The sequence below is a fragment of the Penicillium malachiteum genome (genome assembly GCF_028827825.1).
Source record: "Penicillium malachiteum strain IBT 17515 chromosome Unknown utg000005l:1.0-9002435.0:326005.0-9005861.0, whole genome shotgun sequence".
Taxonomy (NCBI): Eukaryota; Fungi; Ascomycota; class Eurotiomycetes; order Eurotiales; family Aspergillaceae; genus Penicillium; species Penicillium malachiteum.
The window spans coordinates 2,329,592-2,352,881 of NW_026643099.1; the positions used below are offsets into that span (position 1 = coordinate 2,329,592).

Genomic DNA, 23,290 nt, shown 5'->3' on the forward strand with positions numbered 1-23,290 from the left:
AAAATTTGGAGTGAGAAGTGGAAGCGAAGGTAATCTTGGAAGTGGATATTCTTTGATCGTGAAAGCCACTTAGATCATCTGTAGTGGAGTTACCTATTTTTGGCGAACCAATTGTATTCTAGTTTAAGTGTTAAAACCCCAAAAAGGAATCTCGTCGGAAACTCCGAATCCCATACTCTCATCGAATTCAATTTTCAATAGTATTTACTCCATAATGCTGATCAAATTTCAAGTAGGTCGATAGCGTACGGAGTATTCCGTACGACTATACTCCACGCGTTCAAGAGTAAGCTCATCTTAGAACCGCTGCCGACATGATGCACATGTGATTACCATAACTCCGATCTGTTCCCTGTACCTCAAATTCCACTTGCAGGATCAGGGACTAGTTGCTAGCAGGGATAATCATAGAAATCAGAACTTTGTTCGAGGTGAAGCCGCCAGGATTCAGGCTACTACATAGTATATGCATTCCTGTTCCAATATCGAGATAAAAACAAGAATTGAGGAACAATCTACGTTCCTTCTATCATCCATCCGATGTGGGTATCGAAAAACTTCAGATTTGAGATCACCGCCCCTAACAACGAAACGAGTAAATGATTCCCATATCTCCTTTCTTCACTCTTTTTTTTCGGGAAAGCCACCGAGTCTTACGCCCGATAATGATGACCTCATATACCGTATTCCGAAAAGAACTATACTAAGGGAGCCACTATCAGCTCCAGTTTATAGTTAATTCACTGTCATTTTGGGGGCAGTAAGGCAAGTGACTTGCATGGGATATGGGGCCAAAGGGTGAGCCGCAACCAGGGGGTTTGAACTAGTTATGCAGTTTAGATCCAATATTAACCCGCTAGTTACCCTGCATCTAACGGTTGACCAGGTTGATTGTCGCTAGCTCCCTCCACCAGTTGACGGAGTTAGCACAGGATTATGATGGAATCCTGTGCAGTTTCAAAATCCAGTCATTTCAGGTTATGCCACACCGACATTCCTTTCTATTCATAATTCAACTACTAGTATGATCTGATCCATGCTAATTGGTTGAATGAATAGAAACTAAGCTACCATTCTAAATTCTAGCTATTTATAGGTAACAACTTTTATGCACGATTTCTCCGAGTTCATCCAAGTTACAGCGGAAACGAAATTGAAGCAATGGAGGCACGTTTCGATATTGACGATTGACGAGATGAGATGATAAGCATGACTTTCAGACCAACCCAATTTAATTTACCAAGGTGTAAGCTGCTTCATGGGGAAAGGCACATGTGTATGTGGCGTGGAGAGGGGAAGACCTCAATATGTGGGAGAGCTACCGCTAGGATCCCAGAGAGACTACGGTTTTGGTCTGATTGATAAAAATCTCGCACTTTGGCTCAGAATAATCCTGGGTTGGACAGCAAGATTTGACAATAATGATAGAACAGCGATTAATCGATTCACGTTGCTAAGTTTGGCGACAATTGTTACTACACACTCTGTGGAGTATTTAGGGTTCATTTCAGGGGCTTAACTACCGGTAGTCGAGAACAATAATCTTATTAACTTAGAAATGCTATGAAACTGCGATGGAGCCACTCGGCAACTCAAGAAACATGGAACCCACACTAAGAACTAGTACTCGGACACTGGTGGAGTTGGGTATAAAACGGAGACATGTATTGACATTCACACATCTAGATTAAAGAAAAATAGTGTAAAGTGGTATGGATACATTCAAAAAAGGGTTACGGGAGACGCTGGAAAGCGGGGAAGTGAAAGCTGTCATGGTTTACATTAAGGTCGTGCTCAAGCCACCAAGCGCTTCACACAACGCCGAAGCTATCCAGGAAGCCCAAGAAGGAAATATGTATATCGAGAAAAAAAGCAAATAGGGGATAAGCATATCCAATCAGAAGCAAGTAACAAGAGGTTATCGGTCAAGGTTAAATCACCAGAACCCAGTTAAATCACAAAGAAATGTTCTCCAGTCCCACCATACCATATCATTTTGGTTTAAACTATGCTAATAAACACCCGAAGGTGTCATTAGAGAGATTAAGCCACTACGTATGGAGTTATTTAAGCCAGGATGTAGGCAGCGGCGGCGAAGAGACCGGCGAAGCCCATGGAGCCAGAGATGGCACCAGCACCGCTGTAGACGGGAGTGCTGGAGGGAGAGGCAGAGGCGGAGGCACCGCTGAAGAATGGATTAGCATATGTTTATCCAATTGATGGTCGAATAGTGATTCTTGATAATGCTTACCTGGGAGCAGCCTTGCTAGAGGAGGGGACGTGGGGAGCACCGGAGCCGGCGGGGCCGGAGCCGGAGCCAGAGCCAGAGCCAGAGCCAACGGGGGAGGTGGTCTGGGCAATGGGGATGGTGGAGTAGACAACGGTGGGAACACAGGTGGTGTGGGCGATCACAGTGTAAGACTGAGCAGCGGTGTTACCGCCAGCAGGGGCAGCGGCACCGGTGGTAGCGGGAGCAGCGGGGACAGCGGTGGTCCAGCTGGGGGCACCGGAGGAAGCAGCACCAACACCGTTGGGGACAACAGCGGAGGTAGCGACAACGGGAACGGAGGTGGCAACACCGGAAGAGGCGGGGCAGTTGGTGACCTCAGGACCGCAAGAGGTGACAGTAACCTGCTCAGTCTCGAAGACGGTGGTGTCGGCGGCAACCAGGCCAGCGAAGAAGGCAACAGCAGCAATGGTGAAACGCATTTTGAATTTGTGTTACGGAAAAAGGGTTGTTGGTTTGGAAGGTGATTAGAAAAGCGGGTAGGCTTTTAGTAAAAGAATGTAGTTGAGTTGGTTAAAGAGTGGATGACCGAAGTCTAGAGAGTGACAGATGCGTAGGCAACGAAGAATTGTACTTGGGAAAGAAGAAGAAGGAAGGGACTACGGGGGGATCCAGGTCCCATTTGTATGAACAGGGAGATTAGTCTGAACGATCAACATCTGGGCATCATCCAAGTTTGGCCCCTAAAAAAAAATAAAAATTATAAAATAAGAAAAATAAAAAGGGGGGACAACTTTGAAGCTGTGGGTGAGATGCAGGTCCCAGGTCCCAGTTTCCACCCCCAAAATTGCCCATTACGGATGAATTACACTTCAATGAGAAGTTTTTAGTTACAATTAGTGTCCTTGCGGAGTCGTCATCAAGGTGAAAGTGACTTGATCGAGTAGTAACATCCACTATAATATAACAAGTATCTGGTACTCGAACTAACCGCTTTGCACAGCCTGAATGAATGGGACCCTGATACTTCATAGTGATTGGATTAAGGAGGCGCGTGGGGGAGAAAAAGGTATCACTTGTGACCAAAAACTTTCATTCAATTTTGCATTTTAATTTTTTATCATTTTTTACATTAAAAATCCGTAATTTATTCTTCCGCTATTCTTTAGCGTAAAATGTCGATCGCGGCATTTCTTGGTTCAAGTTTCCTAAGACATTATATCTCCTTACTCTATGCACAGAGAGAGAGAGACATCGTAGTATCATCAACTTGATGCTCATAGTAATATTATAATACTGAAATACATCAATATCTCCCTAAATGGTTTCTTCAAACAACTAAAATAAGTTAATCTCCGACTATACAGCTTCCAATCTATTATCACTCGTGTTGGAAATGAACCCGTTTTCTAGTGGTTTCAGCCCACTTGTATTGAACCAATCCACCTTGTTCACCGCCGATCCACTGCTTGTTCCTGATTCTTTTCAACCACTTATGAACTTCATTTATCATCCACTGTGGACCCTTTCTCCACTTTACCCCTGAGCAACCCGTGGATGAATTTCCGTCGTAACTTGCCCAGGGCGCCTCTACAACACAAATGACGGCACGTCTCCCCCGCGACTGAGTTCATGTATGGATGCTTCTATCCCGTTTGTTCTTTCTATCTATGGTACCGGTCCATCCGAGGCTCAAGGTTCAATCTTCCCCCCAATTATGAGCCGCTACTCATCTTTTTAAGGAGCACGCGCGAATCGCCTACTTCACTGCCCCCTTGGTTCGGTTCATTATTTACAGGGGAGTTTTATGAGGGATCTATGGATAGAACACGCCCGTATAATGAGCGTATTCAAATTCAGATTTCTATTCTCGTCTTAACCCCGAGACAATCCCGCCTGAATTTTGTATTTTTCAGGTCACAAAGTGGACCTCTCCACGATGGTAACAAAGCCCGATACTGATACTTGCGACTCCGCTATGCTCGAGTACAGGGTATGATATCGTGCACGATTTGTCTGGACCTCTCTTCTTTCTTTCAACTTGTCCTATCTTCTACAGGGTAAGCGAACCAGGGCGTATAGAAGTGTCTCCGCTGCGGGCCTCGTGTGGTGGTTGCGACCATCCACTCTTCCACTCTGATCGGTTGGTCCATTCACTAAGGGACGCCCGTGCAGTGCTTGACTTAGCTTGTAAACTCAAGCCCCCGGAACGAGGTCATCAAATCAGGTTAGCCAATTGCCCAATCGTACATCTAGATGCGAGACTTGTTGTCTTCCCAGAAAGGGAATTGCCCGTCATACAACGCAGTGGCAAGCCTCCAAAGCCTCTGGCGCGTGCCGATCCAGGAGGCCCGCGTGATGGTCCCTGGCAGAGCGCATGGTTCTCCAAGATGAGTAATTTTGCCCCTTCCTTATTACATATGATCTTAGATATTCCAAAGTTCTTAGTGTGTGTGTAACGTTTGGTAAGTCAGAATCTGTGCGCACTGTTAATCAAAATAATCCTTCCGGCTCTTCGAGTCGAGACCTCGAACAATACGCCGTCGGACCGCACCTCCAGCTTTTAGATTGACCTACCAAACCCGAGGCCTATTTAGCGCACTTATGGGGCATCCACATAAAGTTCAATACAGAACATAAATTGGGCTTTTTTAGGTCCTTTCTTGATCCCGTATGGCTCCATGGTAGGGGGTGTGGTTTAAAGAAAGACTGATGGCCTCGTGGCGCCCCCAGACTCCACATTCCATAACTATTGAATTTTGTTGCATCTCACTGGACTGATATCACGCCCCCCTTTTCAAGATATCGTTTGCCATGCAGATGCGGGCCTCGATCTTACTTAAAATCTATGAGCGTTAAACTATTGAGAGTTCGTAACCCCATATGAATTGCTATGTTTAGAATTGCCGAACACCCAACCGATTTCAAATGTTAATCAAAATAAAAGGGGGGAGCGTAGCACTCGGCAGATAATAATAGTGTGCAGTGGATCTCGACTCTCAAAAAATCGTTCTCGATCCTAGCACAGACCACTGAATGGTCTGTCATGCAGGTACAAAGTCTCCATCTTGAAGCTAATCATGTACGGAGTCCCTACCACCTGCTATATTTGCATTGTCCTCCGTGAATCAAGAGAAGAAAAGGGGTCAATGGTTGGTAAAAGGCCTCTCCAATTCCTGGTTATCTTGATCTCTTCTCCGTAGGTACGAGTACGAATCCAGTGGGGCACGATCTTCTTTGAAAGCGACATCAAATCACAGTCGAAAAGAAAAAAGAAAAAGAAAAAACTTTACTCCGTATGTATTCCCTACAAAACACCGATTGGTTCATCAATTGAGACCTCAAGCCGTGTGGACCATTTGGCCTGGACTCACATGTGCATGAAAAAGAGATGAGGATCACTGCATTGCAGATCAGGTACGCAAGCAAAGAGTTTGGCTCCTGGATTGACCGACTCGCTTAAGAGACTAGCAACTTTCCAAGATCATCTCTCTGTCAATTTTTTTTCTCTCACAAAAAACCATTCAGGATAAACATTGGGGTTTGGCTTATACCATACGGGAGGTCGTTGTTGCATGCCACCTGCAGCACTCATTGTAATTGTGGTTGATCGGCAACAACACGTCACTCAGGAATACAAATCACGATGATCTTGATCAACGACTGAATCCACTGTTGTCGTCCACGCGTTCTATCCTTCACCACCTACTCTATACAGGTTTGAGCTTGACGACGCTGTTCTCGGCATATGTCATGCCCGGTGACCTGCGGAAGGTCAGGCCTCTCTGATGTAGACTCGGAGCTTTTTTCCTTTCTTGGTCGACGGAGGGTTCCCCGGAAGGATTTCAATTCATGTGCTGCGGTATCATGAGGGATATTTTGTAGCCTTGAACTTGAATACCTTCAAGTTCTGCCTTCAATGGAGCGTCAGCTCCAGTGGCGAAGATTCTTCTGATCTCTAGACATTTTGATCGAGTCTCGAGCCTTGCGTCAGAAGCAGACACAATACTCGTCTAACCTTGGAAGATGACATCGCTGCGAGTCATCATTACTCCGGATGTTCTGCAAGGGTTGATGTAGAACGATGTCACGGTGGCTCCCTTGCGCCTGTGGCTCCGACAGCTAGCGTCAACTGGTGCTTCGTAGAGCCTGATACATTATTTGAGGGAGATGTGGCTGTACACTCGGGAGCCCGGACCTAATTGATCGATCAGGGGTTCAGATTGATCCAGAAGATGCCGAACGTCTCATAAATTCCTCCGGAATTTCCTCCGAAATTTTTGCTGTGCCACACTCAGCCACGACATGTTTCATACAAAGTAGTAAATCTCCCGAATGTAATTGCCATATGGTCCACTGTTTGTGTATATGCAAATGGTGGATTTTCCCAGTAAACAAACATTTCAGGTTTATTTTATTGGATGACTTCATTATTCAGCCACATTTGATGTACCATGGTACCAGGCGAAACATTTGAGAGATCGCCGATTGAGTTGCCTTCACGCGAATGACGATATCGCCTTGTGTCTATACACAATACCACACTTGAATGCTAAGCACACGATTACTATGTGATATAGGCGCAATATTCAAGTTCCTAATGACTTGAATTCACACCGTCTATGTCAACTTTACCGAAGGTCTCTGATAGACCTGCACCGCCCCCAAGAGGGGTTCCCAATACCCCGGTCTCCAGGGATTTCTGATACATCAGCTGAAGGAGATTCGTGTTTATCACTGGTCTACAACTATGTTCTATGCACAGAGCACTTATGTATGCTCGTATTGTTTATCGCCCGATCTCGACCAGCCCCAATAAGCATAATCATACGTGGCTTAATGGGTCGCAAAGATTCCAAAACATAGCGGTCGGGTAGATTCAGGCCGTTAGGATGATGTGAGTTGCGAGACAATATGGTATCCCCTCAAGTGGAGTCCTGTCAAGTTGTGAGTTGGCAATGATGTCGACGCCACCAATATCATCAAGTTGACGGAGGGGTAAGTGGGGGGAGTCCGGAGAAGATAATTTGCGGCTCCAAGGCAACCACATATTGCGCATATTGCGCATCTTGCACATCTTTGTAGGTACTTTTTACCCAGCGAGAAGTAACAAGTCCTGGTGTGGCTAGGTAGAGAGAGATGTGAGTTGAGGGTTATTTGAAAAAGACGAAACCGGGTACCAAGCAAGTGTGATTCAGGGCACAGGAGGATCCATTTGACCCAGTTGATAGGGCCAACGAATAGAGGGGGGGATCTGTGACATGTAAATCCTTTGGGTCCAATGTGATCTGGATTCTCATACGTCCATTCCCCATTGCGTTGCCTGTATGTTCCATGGGTCTGAAATGAGAATTCAATCGCCCCTCTCTTCGAGATCTTTTCGTGAGATCTCACGTTGAATTACGATATATATTAAAAAAAACTTGTAGTCTTCTTGATCACCATGTTTCAGTTGAAGGCGCCTTCTGAAACAGCCCCACCATCGTAGGACCCGATCTTGTCGTCGCCCTGTCCCACTCGGCGGCTGTGTTGCCGTCTATTAATACTCATAAGAGTTGTTAAGCTTCATAATTTCAAGACCATCGTTGGAAGGAAAAGTGTGAATTTTAAACACAAGAGACTCCATTTGTCTTCAAAAGTTGTTTATTTGTTCTTTTGACAGGTGGAACCCCTCAACGTTCCCACGTTGTTTTAATCAATTTTTTTTTCTTAGGCATTTATTTTGCCCCGAGTCACCTGCTTTTCCCCTCTCTTCTCTCCCCTGCTCATTCCACTCGTTTGCGTGTCCCTTTTTAACCATCACACTCGCTATCTTTCTCAGAGGCCATCGTCACTGTGGCTACCCTGGCTGATCCAAACGAGTTGTTCTTGCCTGGAAATAGGCAGAACAATCTCGCTATGTCGTCCGTACCGCTCCTGCGGACCCCGGTCCCTAGCAATCAGCGCAACGGCAGTCCACGAGTTCCGAAGCTCACTCTAGGCATTCCGCCATCCCCCAACGCCAAACCCGTCAATGGCAATGGTGTTCCAGCCATGACAGATCTTCCACAACCTCTACCGGCTCCTTCCCGTCCGGCTCTTCGTCCTGCTTTGCGCTTGGCAACTCCCATGGGCAGCAATCAGAATGCCCCGCACTCCAACTCCGTGCCTAATGGCCGCCCAGCACGTCCATCTCCTCCTACCCTGGCTCTTTCAACTGGAAATCTCGGCGTAAATGGCCAACCGACGTTAAATGGAAATGGTCGCGGAAGTGGCCCGATCTCTGCAAACTCATCGGTCTCCACAGTCGATGTCGCGAGGGGTCTTCGTGAGTCTGGTGGCTCGGATCCTTCATCTGCTATCAGCTCCTTCAACTCCGACAATGAGGGTAGTTCCCAGTTGGAAGGTGAAGATGGTGTGAGCGCACTGACTGTGGACCTTGATCAAATGAGTATTGAGAAAGGTCGTCCCCTCGATGTCGAAGACTTGGACGATAAGGGTTGGCACGCGGCCAGTGAACAAAAGAAGATCATTGAGCTGGGCAGTCTTGGTGAAGGTGCTGGAGGAGCTGTTACTCGGTGTAAGCTAAAGGAAGGAAAGACAGTCTTTGCCTTGAAGGTTAGTTCCCATCTAATCCTAATATTCGTGTCTGTTTCTTATCAATGACTAACATTTTTATCATAGATCATTACAACCGATCCCAACCCTGATGTTAAGAAGCAGATCGTTCGTGAACTCAACTTTAACAAGGACTGCGCTTCCCAACACATCTGTCTTTACTACGGCGCCTTTATGGACAAGACGTCGGGCACAATTTCCATTGCGATGGAATTCTGCGAAGGCGGCAGTCTTGACAGTATCTATAAAGAGGTCAAGAAGCTTGGTGGTCGAACTGGAGAGAAGGTGCTTGGAAAGGTTGCAGAAGGAGTGCTTAATGGCTTGACCTACCTGCACAGCCGAAAGATTATCCACCGAGGTATGAAATCGCATTCTGGTTTCTAATGATGAACGCAATAGGATGAACTAACTTATTTCATAGACATCAAGCCTTCCAATATCCTTCTTTGCCGCAATGGCCAGGTTAAGCTCTGCGATTTTGGTGTCAGTGGCGAGTTCGGCACCAAGGGTGATGCCAACACGTTCATCGGTACCTCTTACTACATGGCCCCAGAACGTATCACCGGTCAATCCTACACTATTACTTCCGACGTGTGGTCCCTAGGTGTCACTTTGCTGGAAGTTGCCCAGCACCGATTCCCTTTCCCTGCCGATGGCACTGAAATGCAGCCTCGTGCAGGATTAATAGACCTCTTGACCTATATTGTCCGCCAGCCCATTCCGAAATTGAAAGACGAGCCAGAAAATCGGATTCGCTGGTCGGATAACTTTAAGTATTTCATTGAGTGCTGGTATGTCTTACGTCTACTCTTCAACTTATCATTTATTTTCTAACCTATCTATCAGTCTCGAGAAAGAACCTCCTCGACGAGCAACTCCTTGGCGGATGCTGGAACATCCTTGGATGCAGGACATGAAGACTAAAAAGGTCAACATGGCGAACTTTATTGCCCAGGTCTGGGGCTGGAAGAATTAAAGCTCAAAAGATTTATCTAATGGCCTGGACTCTGGACTCCCTACATTTTGTTCTTCCGTTTGGACTTTTGAGTATGAGTGGCTGGACCCTGAGAATTGACCTGGCTGTCAACACGACTCAAATCAACGACATCCAAATCCCAAATTTTCCCCAAACGACCTCATTGTTCTCCATTTTTACCTGTTTCACAGTTGGCGTCATCCATTCGGTCATGATGCTTCGTCCCGGGCAGGACCTCGATGAAGCTCACTGTCTTTTTCTGTCATTTTTTCCCTCATACCCTGTCATTGCTTTCATCTCAGCGACATCGACATGAATTTTGATCCGGCTACGTCCAACCGCATACGATCCTTTTTTACGGCCTGATACCTATTTTTGACATTGCATTATCTCAATTCTTTCCCTCTTCTCCTCGATGCTCCCTCCTCCTTGCCCCCCAACCCTCCTTTGACTCATAATCATCTTCCTCCCTCCCTTGTGCTGTTACATTTCGAGCCTGGACATACCATATTGATTATTCTTATCATCATATATTGCCTGTCTTCTTGTTCATTTTGGTTTTTGTTTATGTCTTGTTTTCGTATATAGCTCTTTTCCTCCCTGATTAGGGCGTTGTTAAAGGGACCTTGGGATGTTCTCTTTCCCTTGTCATGGAAATTATCTGGCATTGCTTCTGTAGATGCATCTAGATAATAGGATTCCGGTACATTCAATGTTGTACCTTTTTTTCTCAGTATATGACCTCTTGTAAACACCTACGGCATGGGCTTGAATTAAACCAAACAGCTAATGGGAGTTCTTTTAAGTTCTACCTCAACAGTAAATAGGTCTTTAACTTGAAAATTGCTCTGCGAGTGTTCGCATGCTCTTGGTATATGCTAATAATGAAATTGATGAATATTCGTCATATGTATTCGTCTTGTCAAATTAAGACGGCGCTAATTGATCATCACTATCATAATCTTCACTACATACCAAACTCCAAACCAAAGCTAACCGTGCTGAGAAGAATCAAAAGATTAAACTACCGATTCACAGGCTCAGCACCCAAAACCCACCCAATTCCACTCGCCAATCCTCCAGTTACCATATTACTAACCATATCTCTCTTCCGCACTCGTCCCTCACCCTGCTCATACTCCTCACTCTCGCCTTGTCTAGCAGAAGCAGAGACATTCGCAGAAGCAGAAGAAACTCCAGAAGCAGCTCCCCGCAACGGAAAAGCATTCTTATGTAACGCCATCGCTGCTCCTCTAGCAACCTCAAATAATCCCATCGGCGCCTCATGACCATGCGAATGCGGCATAGCAGCACGGGCTCGAGCACGTCTCGCTGCGCGTTGCTGTGCCGTGTCGAAGGCATCGCGCTCGGAATCTGATGGTCCAAAGCCACCTGGAACAGTGGAAAGATGGTCTGCTTTTGCGTCCCAGGCATCTTCTTCGCTTTGTTCGCGGGCGCGAAGGGATGAGAGTTCTTCATCGCAACGGCGCCAAGCACCGAGGATTTCAGGGAGGGGGTCTGGTGTTGGAGCTAACACTAGGGCTAGAGAAAGAAGTTCCATTCTTTGAGAGAGGTGATTGATTTGTGTTGTGAGGGGGGGTGTTAGGGTTTGGAGTTGTGGTGCGATAGCGGCCGGCGTTGTACACGGCGCGCCAAGATATATCGTCTGGTGTTGAGGGGGGATTTGTGAGGAGTTGAGAGGTGGATGAGGAGTTTGATTTAGGTGCGAGACGTGTCAGGATGTAGGAGTAGGCTGTACCGAAGTCGTTGGAGGTTAGGGCAGAAGAGATGGCGAGAGAGGTGATACGGCGCTCGGCTGTGAGGAGAGCATCATTATTGGAGACTTGGCTTTCATCATTTGATTCGGTGGAGGATGGGTCGATCGTGGTGGGTAATCCTGCGGAAACAAGATTGTGGCCAATGGAGATTAGGTCGTCTAGCTTTGTGTAGCCTTTGAGATTTTGATCGAGGACTTTCTCAACTAGTGAGATGGGGTCATGATGAACACGAATGCTGACTGGCTGGAATGGAACCCCGTGTTGTAAGGTTAATGCATAGAATGACAGAGCATGAGTTGCTGCAATGAGAGCGCGGATCTCCTTCAATGGAGTGGAATCGGGGAAATGCGGCTGGAACGCTTGCAAGCTGTTTGGAAAGTTAGATGATGAATATAGCATGTGCCAGTACATATATGCTTACATATCAAAGGCTCTCTTCATTCCTCCTCGAGTCCGGTTACCGTTACTTGCATTATCGTATGCAGTGAAGATGGCTTCTACCACAGCAGCTTCCACCTGAGTGCGACTAAGTGGCGCCGACTCAGACTGAGTATATAGATCCACAGCTAATTGATATTCTAGGGAAAAGTCAGACCTCAACTCATTAGGCCGAAATTAGCTTTTCTCGTACCTTTCGCCCCAAGAAGCGCTTTCAAAATTTCCGTTTCAACTGCGTCGCGTGATATTTGCCAGAATAGGCCGTGATGAGTAGATGGCTCTTCCCAGCCATTATCAGATTTCTCAGCTTGCCAGTCTCGAAGCCAGAGTAGATCCTGGCGAACTTTTTGCCAATCTTGATATGACTTTGGTTGCTTCACCATCGATGCTACAACGCTTTGCAGCTCCGCCAACTGTATCTCTTGGGTACTGTGAAGGCAGATATTTGCTGCCACTCTGCAAGAAATGATATGTCCAAGACCGGTCAATACACGAAGTGATAGGAGCAGTGCACTGGCAAAGGATATCGAAGAGGGCGATGGGATGGTCAATGGATTCCGCCGCGACATGAGCGCGTTTTGCAGTAATGAAGCCCGGGAACTCGAAGATATCAATTCTGTATCAAAATCCACGGACGGAAGAATATCATTTGAAGACAGATATGAGCATTCTTCAAGGCCAAGAAGCTCGGCGACCCGCGACAGAATCTTAAATGATCCTTCAAGCAAGGTATGAGATGAGTCTGGCTGGGCATAGACCACCGATAAACCAGACTGACCATACCGATCGAGTAATTGTTTCGCGCTTTCTGATGATGAACGTGATGAATGTCCTTCTTTGTCGCCGTACCCGCCCAAATCAACATCGCCGGGTCCAGCCCAATTGACGAAAGCATTGACTACACTATTGTAGTCCACCATGCTACGTGATAATAACCATTCGTTCACGTGCTCCCATCCAACAAGATCAGCAGCTTTGGGTTTTGATTGTCCCTCAAAGAAGGAGATTGAGGTCTGTTCGGCTGCTTCATTCAATCTTCGCCGCTTTGCTCGACTGCTTCCATAAAGCCAGGGGCCAATAAGTCCCCGCAGGTTGGTAACCAGATCCATGTTGTCTTTTTCGGGATCAGACATAGACAGCAAAACATTGACAGCAGTCCGATCATCCATTAACTCCAGTGTATCCAATGATATGATCTCTTCGCGGTTCGGGTAGTATTCATAATTGAGTCGAAGCGCTGGGAGCAAGCTAGAGATGAGCCATGTCCGAATAAACGGCTGTTGTTCGTAGAAGGGAAGGACGAGATTTAGAATAAGCGGTTGGAGAGAGGTTTCTGTGTCAATCAAATTTGCACGATGAATAAGAAACAGAGTCAACGGATCTGACAATTTCTTTTCCTCCTCGTCTTCCCCGTCCTGCTTTAGAGGTCGTAAACGGAGCTTCCGCACACGCCTTCTTGCCTCTTCTTCAGAGATATATTTGACAGCAGAAGTATCGATTTCTCGGTCTTGGGATACGGCCCCAGCCGTACCATTCAGCTCTTGCAGCACTCCAACATATTCCGAGGGTTCTGTACTTTCGGGTAGGAATGTCAAGATGATGCGTAGGAGGCGTTCAATCGGGAAACAGTGGGGGGTATTGCGCTTGCAAGGCGGGGAGGTTGTGTATATCACCACTTGCACATAGATTTGTTGCAAGCAAGATCGCATGTGCATCGGAAAGCCCTTCCAGAGCCATGGCAACCGAGAGGAAGGGGTGTAATAGTCTGGGGATTTAGTAGCAGCATACGTAGCTGGAGGATGCGGGTAATCATGTACGGTAGAGCGCACGGGCCATGTAGGAAACGAAAGGGCAAGCGTCGCATCCGCCAACATCTAACCACCTTCTCCGCTGTCTCTCTGTCCACCCATTTGCCAATTCCTTTCTCAATTACTCGAAAATGGCTTCTGGATTCGGTCTGAACGGCGGTACGTGTTGATATTCCCCCCATCCCCCCTGCGTGGCCACTCCGCGGAGGGCATTGCCGACCGGGTCACATCTTGCGCAGAGCCTCCCCTCCCCCCCCCCCACGAACCTTTTTGGCTGACTTTCTATGACTGTTTTCTAGGTCCCGGCCGCTGCTACGCCTTCTGGCAAGAGGTTCTCGGATGCTACGTTGTCAACTCACCCGAGGGTGAGACTGGAAAGAAGAAGTGCACACCGGCTCTGGACGATTACTACGAGTGCCTCCACCACCGCAAGGAGGTACGTACAACCATTGTTTATGGAGAAATTATCAGACAGAATACCTGGAGGATTACACAGGATATAGCTGACTGGTTACGATAGGCCCTCCGTACCATGAAGATGCAAGCCGCCTACCGCAAGGCCGAGGCTGCTTCCCCTCGTGAGAACGCCCCGAACGCAGAGCAAATCCGCAGCTTGGGTCTGCTCGGAAAGGAAGAGGAAGCTACTACAGTGCTGTCACAACTGTGAAATGGGTACCTTGAAGTAAAGAAAATCGAAGAGCGCGATGTTTCTCTTTTTATTCGATGCGTGTGATTCCTTGCCAGCCTCGGAGCATTTGCCCGGGTGCCTGTGACTGTATAGAAATGCTCAATTTAGTGACCAGTTGGTCCCGTGCTTGAAATGATACTCCAGTTCTATGACAAGTCATGCTCTGTCTTTATTTTGGATGAAGATACTGGTTGAATTCAGGATTGCCATACATAGCCGATCCCCGGGAGCTTGCAGCCGCTGGCACCCTGGGGAGAGGCTTTCGGAGCACATACCTATGCAGGCCTCCACAGCCCCTGTCATAAGTGATGGGGGCCCTTTGATTACTGGCATAGCTCAATTCTCCAGGGCCAGCTCTCAAGTTTGTATTCATAGATACATTATACGTCACCATGGCATCCATGATCTAGAATATTTGGACAAGTCATACATCATTCCAAACTGAGCGGCTAAGTTAATTAAATGGAGTCACTGGTAATTCAGTCTCAATTCAGACATCTGGAACATTGAATGAAGCATATATTAATATACATATGTGATCCATGCCAGTGCCATGTACACCGCACCGCGATCATTCACCTGGGCAAGTTTACACCCGTGGACATGTGCACGTACCTACTACTACCTATAGATACGTGGAAGAACTCTCATTGGGCTGTACCAGTAGTATATAAGCGTCTCTACATAGCTCTATTAAGTCTAACAGTTGCAGATTTATATTCAATTTGATGGATAGGTAAAGAAATACTAGTAACTAGTACGTGATTTTTGTAATTTATTGTGTTCTCACTCGTTGAATTAATGTTTCCAAGGTTCAAGGTGTTAGGTGTAATACTGCGGTCATCCTATCCGAATCTCGATATATAGTTCAAGTTCAAGCTCCCGCAGATTTCCAATCTGTATTCGTCTATTGGTAGAACATAAAATAAACCCCCCCACTGGCATTTGTAATTCCGACATCTGGAGTCAGGATTATGTGCGATTACTATAAGAAGCTCATTTATACAGAACACATCATGATCGTTCCATGAGGAGACCCGGCAACATAGAAATTAACCACATGTGCATTAAGGGTTCACCTACTAACTCAAGCGCTGAACATACTCCGGTTGATCCCTTACGATCATCAGGGGGATCCTTTGGCGTTCTAAGGCCATCTGGCATGTCTTGGCATTTTCTATGTATTCTTGAGGTAAATAAATTTCCTATTATCTTTCAGGGTATGATGAAAAAGAAGGGTCAGAAACCAATAAAATCAATTAAATTCTTTGTTCAAATTTTAAGCCTATAAAAGGAGCCACTATCAGACCAATGGACTGCTGTTAAATCTCTGATCGAACGCGTCGTTCACGTGATCCGTAGAAACCCGGGAGTGGAGGCCCAACCACCACTAAACCAAATACGGACTAGCGCCGCACACCCAAACATGGACCAGCGCGCCAGTCCAGAGCCCCCCAATGATATAAACCCGGCTGCGTGACCTCGAATCTCGCTCTTTGTGTACTGAATCTAATCCTCCCTGGCTGAGTCAGCTCCCGGCTCTCTGGTGTTGGGCGTTGTTTTTATTGCATTTTTTTTGAGACTCAAGTTTCGGAGAGCTCGGTGCGCTCAAATAGCCGCCTGACTCTTCCTTTTTTATTTTCCCTTCACCTGTTTTCTTCAACTAATTCCGGCGGTTGCTGTTCACTCGGCATCAGAGTGACGGCCCGCCATGACTTCCCGGTAAGCTCTTCAACCAATCATGACGCGTCAAACACGTGATACTGACTCCACTTTACAGACTCGACCGCCTGGTCACGTGAGTACCTACATGATCCTACTATATTGGGGTTTATGAATTTGGGGATGATAGTCTCCCTTGTACTAACATTTCTCACTTTACAGTTTACTTGAGACCGGCAGTACCCAGTTAATCCGGAATACAGCAGCACAGCAGTTGGCTGATGTACAGAAACAACATCCCGATGAGCTCTTCAACCTTTTGGGTCGCATTCTGCCATATCTGCGATCCAAATCCTGGGATACCAGAACTGCCGCGGCGCGAGCTATCGGTTTGATCGTTGCAAATGCCGAACTTTTTGACCCCAATGAAGATGACGGCCTGCAGATTAAGTCTGCCGCTGACGATGAAGATGTGGAAATCAAGTCCGAAGTCAAAGGTGAGGAGACTCTCATCTCAGTAGATGACTTCCTTCGCCTTGACATGCTCGATATCGGGTCTATCTTGAAGTACGGAAAGCGACTGCTTGGAAGTGCCGGCAAGGAGTATGAATACTCACTAGCAGCAATGGATCCGGCTGCGCGCCTTCAGCATCAGAAGAAGACACTGATGGGTCGCCTTGGCCTTGCTGGAGAGTACTTCGAAGATGACCTACTTGATGCTATTGAAACCATTCCCAAACTCTCAACCCCTGCTCCGAAGCGAGAATCTACAACATCTCTTATGCGGGACAACAATCTGCCGGATGTGGCATCGGGGCGTATTGCGTCACCGGATGCCAACGCAGACGAATCAGGCCTTAGCAGACGACAATTGAATCAACTCAAACGCAAGAACAAACAAAACGCAAAGATGGGCGCCAACAAAGTTCGTGTGGTGGACTTATCCTCCCGTCGACCCTCGGAAAATGTCTCCACCCCCGTCACTCCTCACCCTATCAAGGCTGAGAACGGCGATGACCAGAATGGGGAAAGCAAGCCTGACTATTTCTCTCTTGAAAGAGCCGCCGACGATGACGACTCCAAGATTGTCGCAGAATTCAAAGGACCAATTGCACCAGAACGACCGATAATCCAGCCTGAATTCGTGGACCAAGGATCCGGGTGGCCTTTGGAATGCATGTGTGAGTTCTTGACTATCGACATCTTTGATTCGAATTGGGAGGTTCGTCATGGTGCTGCAATGGCTCTTCGAGAGGTCATCAGGGTTCAAGGCGCTGCAGCTGGTCGCATGGAAGGCAAGACTCGGGCCGAAAATGATGCATTGAATCGTAAATGGCTGGATGACCTGGCCTGCCGACTGCTTTGTGTTCTAATGCTCGACCGATTTGGCGACTACATCTCCGACAACGTGGTTGCTCCTATTCGTGAAACCGTTGGCCAGACCCTTGGTGCTCTGTTATCTCATCTACCGCCAAAGTCCGTTCGATCGGTATACCGAGCTCTTTACCGGATCATCATGCAAACAGACCTTGGACTTGATCGACCAGTATGGGAAGTTTGCCATGGTGGTATGATTGGTTTACGGTATCTTGTTGCCATTCGAAAGGATCTCCTTATCACGGATTGCGTCATGATGGACGGCGTGCTTGAAGCAGTTATGAAGGGTCTTGCAGACTTCGATGATGATGTGCGTGCCGTTAGTGCTGCTACACTCGTACCAATCGCAGAGGAGTTCGTATCATCACGGGCCGGCAGCCTTGGATCTTTGATGAATATTGTCTGGGATTGTCTGTCTAACTTGCAAGACGACCTCAGTGCTAGTACAGGATCAGTGATGGACCTCCTTGCCAAGCTATGTACTTTCACTCAAGTACTCGATGCCATGAAAGCAAACGCCGCACATGACCCTGACGCCTCATTTGGCAAGCTGGTCCCTCGTCTCTACCCTTTCTTGCGCCATACCATTACGAGTGTTCGTTCGGCAGTTCTTCGAGCTCTTATGACCTTCCTGAAACTCGAAGGAGAGGGCAGTACAGACTGGGTCGACGGCAAAGCCCTGCGTCTGATTTTCCAAAATCTGCTCGTAGAGCGCAACGAAGGTGTTATCAAACTTTCTCTTCAAGTCTGGTCTGAGCTGCTGAAAGCTGCCAAGGGTCATGGATTGTTCAAGAGCGACGTTGAACTTTCCCCATCTGTTGCGCCTCTTGTCACCCTTACACTTGGCGCCTTTGGTGTTCCTCGGAGCCTCATTCCAATCAATGCAACTCTCTTCATCAAACCTTCTGGACTTCCCTTCGCCATTGCCGCTCCACCCCCGGCCAAGGTGTCACCTCCTGCCACTTCTGGTACAGAACCTGCAAAGCCTGGCCGAAGACGCAAGTCGGAAAAGAAGGAAATGCCAGCTCCTTCCACCCACAATGTGGATGGGCATATGTTGTCTGGGGACATCGAACTCGTTGGCACTGACACTATGCTGCGATCAAAGATCTATGCGGCAAGAGCTCTGGGAGAATTGATTTCCGTATGGGATCAGCATGAGCTCCCGAGTCTCTGGTCTACGATCTTGGAAGGTCTCAACATCCCGGCTTCTACATCACAGCTTTCTGCCGCCATGGTCATTGAGGAGTATGCTCGCTTCGCCGGACAGGAGAGCAAGTATGTTTCACTTCTCACTGAGAAGCTCCGCCCAATTATGGAAACCGACCGTCCATCCTGGTACTCCGATATCGCCAGCTACCTCACAGTCGCTCGCGCCCACTGCCATTCATTATTGAGCATTTTCAGAGATCATGCACATGTCCCTCCATCCCGGTTGCCAACTTTGGCTGTCGTTGTGCAGGGTGACCCTGAAGCCGGCCCTAATGCATTCTCACTTGCGGATGCCCAGAAGCTTGTGGGCCCTGACTTCGACCGTTTGAAGAAGAACCTGACGCCCGCACAGCGTATTACTGCTACTCAAGTGTTGACTGATACTCGTGATACCGCGCAAATAGCTGTTGATGACGCCTGTGAAATCAAAGAGCAACGTGATATGCGGGTTTTGGCAGCTGCCGCCGGTGCACTGGTCGCTTTGCGGGACATTCCCAAACGGCCTGGTCATATCATCAAGGGCATGATGGACAGTGTGAAAAAGGAAGAGAATGTTGAAGTTCAACAGCGCTCAGCAACTGCTGTGGCTAGCCTTATCGAACACTACACTTCCGCGACGAAACGTGGACCGGTTGACAAGATCATTGGAAACCTTGTCAAGTATTGCTGTGTTGATACCTCTGAAACTCCCGAGTTCCCCCATAACGCTCAGCTGGAAAAATCAATCTTGTCTTTGCGCAAGGAGGAAGACCGACGAGAACATCCCGATGCTGCCAAGTTTGAACGTGAGGCTAAGGAGGCCCGTATCATGCGTCGTGGTGCCAAGGATGCTCTAGAACAGCTGACCGTCAAATTCGGCGATCAACTTTTAGAAAAGGTGCCAAACCTTGCAACATTGGTCGAGCGACCATTGCAAGACGCTCTGACAGGCGACTTGCCAGAAGACATCACAAACCCCGAGAATGAGCTTGGTCAGGAAGTTGTTGATGGCTTGTCCACTCTCCGTGCCCTCCTCCCTAAGTTTCATTCTGGCCTTTACCCCTGGGTCTTGCGTCTTATGCCTATCATTGCCAAGGCTTTGCAATGCCGCCTGTCAGTGATCCGCTACGCAGCTGCCAAGTGTTTTGCTACGATCTGCAGCGTGATGACCGTGGAAGGCATGACAATGTTGGTGGAGAAGGTTCTTCCGACCATCAATCGCGCCTTGGATGTCCATCATCGCCAGGGTGCCATCGAGTGTATCTACCATCTTATCCACGTTATGGAGGATGGCATTCTTCCCTACGTCATTTTCCTTGTCGTTCCTGTCCTTGGTCGCATGAGTGACTCTGACAATGAAGTTCGTCTGCTGGCAACTACTTCCTTTGCTACATTGGTGAAGCTTGTGCCTCTGGAGGCCGGTATTCCTGACCCTCCCGGCTTCTCTGAAGAGTTGCTCAAGGGCCGTGACCGAGAGAGAAAGTTCATGTCACAGATGCTAGATGTTCGCAAGGTTGAGGAGTTCAAGATTCCCGTTGCAATCAAGGCCGAGCTTCGCCCTTACCAACAAGACGGTGTGAACTGGCTTGCTTTCCTCAACCGATACAACCTTCACGGTATTCTTTGCGATGACATGGGTCTTGGAAAGACACTTCAAACCATTTGCATTGTCGCTAGTGACCATCACATGCGTGCTGAGGAGTTTGCTAAAAGCCAGGCCCCGGACTCTCGCAAGCTTCCCTCCTTGATTATCTGCCCTCCTTCTCTGTCTGGTCACTGGCAGCAAGAGGTCAAGCAGTATGCTCCTTTCCTGAAATGCATCGCCTACGTCGGCCCGCCAGCAGAGCGATCGAGACTGCAACCTCAGCTTGCCACGTCTGATGTGATTGTTACGTCTTACGATGTGTGCAGAAATGACAATGAACTCCTGAACACCATCAACTGGAACTACTGTGTGCTTGACGAGGGTCATTTGATCAAGAACCCGAAAGCCAAGATCACAATTTCTGTCAAGAAGCTGTTGAGCAACCACCGCCTAATTCTTTCAGGTACTCCTATTCAGAACAATGTCCTTGAGCTGTGGTCGCTTTTCGACTTCCTTATGCCTGGATTTCTTGGTACGGAGAAGGTTTTCCTGGACCGGTTTGCCAAGCCAATCGCCGCAAGTCGCTTCAGTAAGTCTTCATCGAAGGAGCAAGAAGCTGGTGCTCTGGCAATTGAAGCCCTGCATAAGCAAGTATTGCCCTTCCTCCTTCGTCGCTTGAAGGAAGAGGTCCTGAACGATCTGCCTCCCAAGATTATTCAGAACTACTACTGTGACCCCAGTGAACTTCAAAAGAAGCTTTTCGAAGACTTCTCAAAGAAAGAACAGAAGGAGCTCCAGGACAAGGTTGGCAGTGCTGATCGTTCCGACAAGGAACACATCTTCCAAGCCCTGCAATACATGCGCCGTCTTTGCAACTCGCCAGCTCTGGTAGTTAAGGATGGCCACAAGCAATACAACGAAGTTCAGACCTATTTGAATGCCAAGCGATCCAACATCCGTGATGTCTCGCATGCACCGAAATTGACTGCACTACGTGACCTGCTGATTGACTGTGGTATTGGTCTTGACAACCCAGCTGAGGGTGAGCTTGATACCGGCGCCAGCTATGTCAGCCCTCACCGTGCCCTTGTCTTCTGTCAAATGAAGGAGATGCTTGACATTGTTCAGAACGACGTGCTTAAGAAATTGTTACCATCCGTTCAATTCTTGCGCTTGGACGGTGGTGTGGAGGCTACTAAGCGTCAAGATATTGTCAATCGTTTCAACACCGACCCAAGTTATGACGTGCTGCTTCTGACCACTAGTGTTGGTGGTCTAGGCCTGAACCTTACAGGAGCAGACACTGTCATCTTCGTCGAGCATGACTGGAACCCACAGAAGGATATCCAGGCTATGGATCGTGCTCACCGAATTGGTCAGAAGAAGGTTGTCAATGTGTACCGCCTGATCACCAGAGGTACTCTGGAAGAGAAGATCTTGAAGTAAGTTTAATTCCCCGAACATGTACAAAATTTGTTAGTAACCTAATGTCCTACAGTTTGCAACGATTCAAGATCGACGTCGCTTCTACAGTGGTCAATCAACAAAACGCCGGACTTGGCACGATGGATACAGATCAACTTCTTGATCTCTTCAATTTGGGCGAAACAGCGGACACAGCAGAAAAACCAGGCGACCAAACTGGCAATGAAGTTGACATGGTCGACATTGATGGTGAAGTTAAGGAGAAGGGAAAGAAGGGCTGGCTGGATGATCTGGGCGAACTTTGGGACGACCGTCAATACCAAGAAGAATATAACCTGGATTCTTTCTTGGAGACAATGAAAAACTGATCCAGTTTGAATCCATATCTGATTCAGCTTGGTTTTCTCTTTCTTCAACTCGTCGCCATGATACCCCTTGTTGCAGCATCTTCGTCATCCAAAAGGACCTTCTCCACGATTTTCATGCCATTTCTCACGTTCTATGCTTCTTTCTCCCTTAAACAGGGCTTCTCGCTTACCAGAGATTAATACTCATTCCCACCATTCCAACCCTGTGGCCTTGCTGTGGCTGATTTTATCCTCCACACTGCCTTTGTTTTTCATACTTCCTTTCTACCCCTTCGTGTATTTTTAGCTTGCCATTTTCGACGATGAACGAGTTTTGTATGTACATAGAAAAAAAAACATCGCTTGCGCAGTCTTTAATTGAACTTTGTACTAGTAATGTAAGCTATAATTAATATTGCTTGACCTCGATGTGTCCCTAGGTCTTGCATCTGATTCTCAACATTGGAAATAGTAGTATGAGCTTCTAAACTTGAAGTTGGATTTTAAGAATAGGCATTTTGACTGAAAATGGATCTTTACCTGAACCAGTGCTACATTATGAGACGACTGGAAGTAACCTTGGGGAATATTAAACAGCATTGGAAATTGTGAAGTCATTATGTCATGTCATAAGCAACGACCTGCATCAAGGGTTTCTTCCCGAATCAACATCAACTACGCAATCGTCGAACCAAATTACAGCCAGACCTGAAGATCAAGGCTCATGAATGGAACAGGCTATCGCGAAATTCATGCATCATCAAGATGAGAAACATAGAAGAAAAAAAAACAGGGAGTCATTCCTCCTAAAGCGAAACAACAACCCCAAGATAAAAACACAGTGAAACACCTCCTCACGCCTAGATTGAATATTGCGCGGCACCGGCGAGCCATAGATGCACACTGAGGCGCTGAAACGAATCCACAATAAGAACATAAACCTGGGAAATCTGATGAAAACAAGAAACCCCATGGCATCAGCTCCATGGGGGAAAAGTGGTAGATACAAAACCCGAAGGTAAAAGAATCCCGGAGCCTGCTAAGAAGCAGAGCCACAGGCAGTGACGAAGTAGAATTAAAAAGAGAAAGACCATGAAGAGCATGAGTTATGAAGAGTTCTGCCAGGGTTATGCATACGCAGCCAGACCAGCCCACATAGAAACCTGAACATCGATTCAGCAATGGCCAAAC

At 47.4% G+C, this 23,290-nt stretch overlaps 5 protein-coding genes across 5 annotated transcripts; 3 read left to right on the top strand and 2 right to left on the bottom strand.

The window, feature by feature from the left end:
• Positions 1–2,067: 2,067 nt before the first annotated feature.
• On the bottom strand, positions 2,068–2,709 carry N7483_010874 (GPI anchored serine-rich protein; the record flags this gene model as incomplete). The annotated part of the gene is made up of 2 exons (XM_057094301.1): positions 2,068–2,185; positions 2,252–2,709. 2 exons carry the CDS (start codon positions 2,707–2,709, stop codon positions 2,068–2,070), a joined length of 576 nt encoding a protein of 191 aa, XP_056940272.1.
• Positions 2,710–8,125: 5,416 nt separating this feature from the next.
• On the top strand, positions 8,126–9,800 carry N7483_010875 (dual-specificity mitogen-activated protein kinase kinase; the record flags this gene model as incomplete). Its single annotated transcript, XM_057094302.1, has 4 exons — positions 8,126–8,824; positions 8,891–9,182; positions 9,246–9,615; positions 9,671–9,800. 4 exons carry the CDS (start codon positions 8,126–8,128, stop codon positions 9,798–9,800), a joined length of 1,491 nt encoding a protein of 496 aa, XP_056940273.1.
• Positions 9,801–10,824: 1,024 nt separating this feature from the next.
• On the bottom strand, positions 10,825–13,890 carry N7483_010876 (secretory pathway Sec39 family protein; the record flags this gene model as incomplete). The annotated part of the gene is made up of 4 exons (XM_057094303.1): positions 10,825–11,362; positions 11,445–11,945; positions 12,000–12,156; positions 12,210–13,890. The coding sequence occupies 4 exons, from the start codon at positions 13,888–13,890 to the stop codon at positions 10,825–10,827; spliced, it is 2,877 nt and encodes a 958-aa protein (XP_056940274.1).
• A 65-nt stretch (positions 13,891–13,955) lies between these two features.
• N7483_010877 (uncharacterized protein) lies at positions 13,956–14,491 on the top strand (the record flags this gene model as incomplete). Its single annotated transcript, XM_057094304.1, has 3 exons — positions 13,956–13,983; positions 14,124–14,260; positions 14,345–14,491. 3 exons carry the CDS (start codon positions 13,956–13,958, stop codon positions 14,489–14,491), a joined length of 312 nt encoding a protein of 103 aa, XP_056940275.1.
• Positions 14,492–16,223: 1,732 nt separating this feature from the next.
• Positions 16,224–22,120, top strand: N7483_010878 (DNA-binding ATPase; the record flags this gene model as incomplete). Its single annotated transcript, XM_057094305.1, has 4 exons — positions 16,224–16,234; positions 16,293–16,310; positions 16,397–21,769; positions 21,826–22,120. The coding sequence occupies 4 exons, from the start codon at positions 16,224–16,226 to the stop codon at positions 22,118–22,120; spliced, it is 5,697 nt and encodes a 1,898-aa protein (XP_056940276.1).
• Between the last annotated feature and the right edge of the window lie 1,170 nt (positions 22,121–23,290).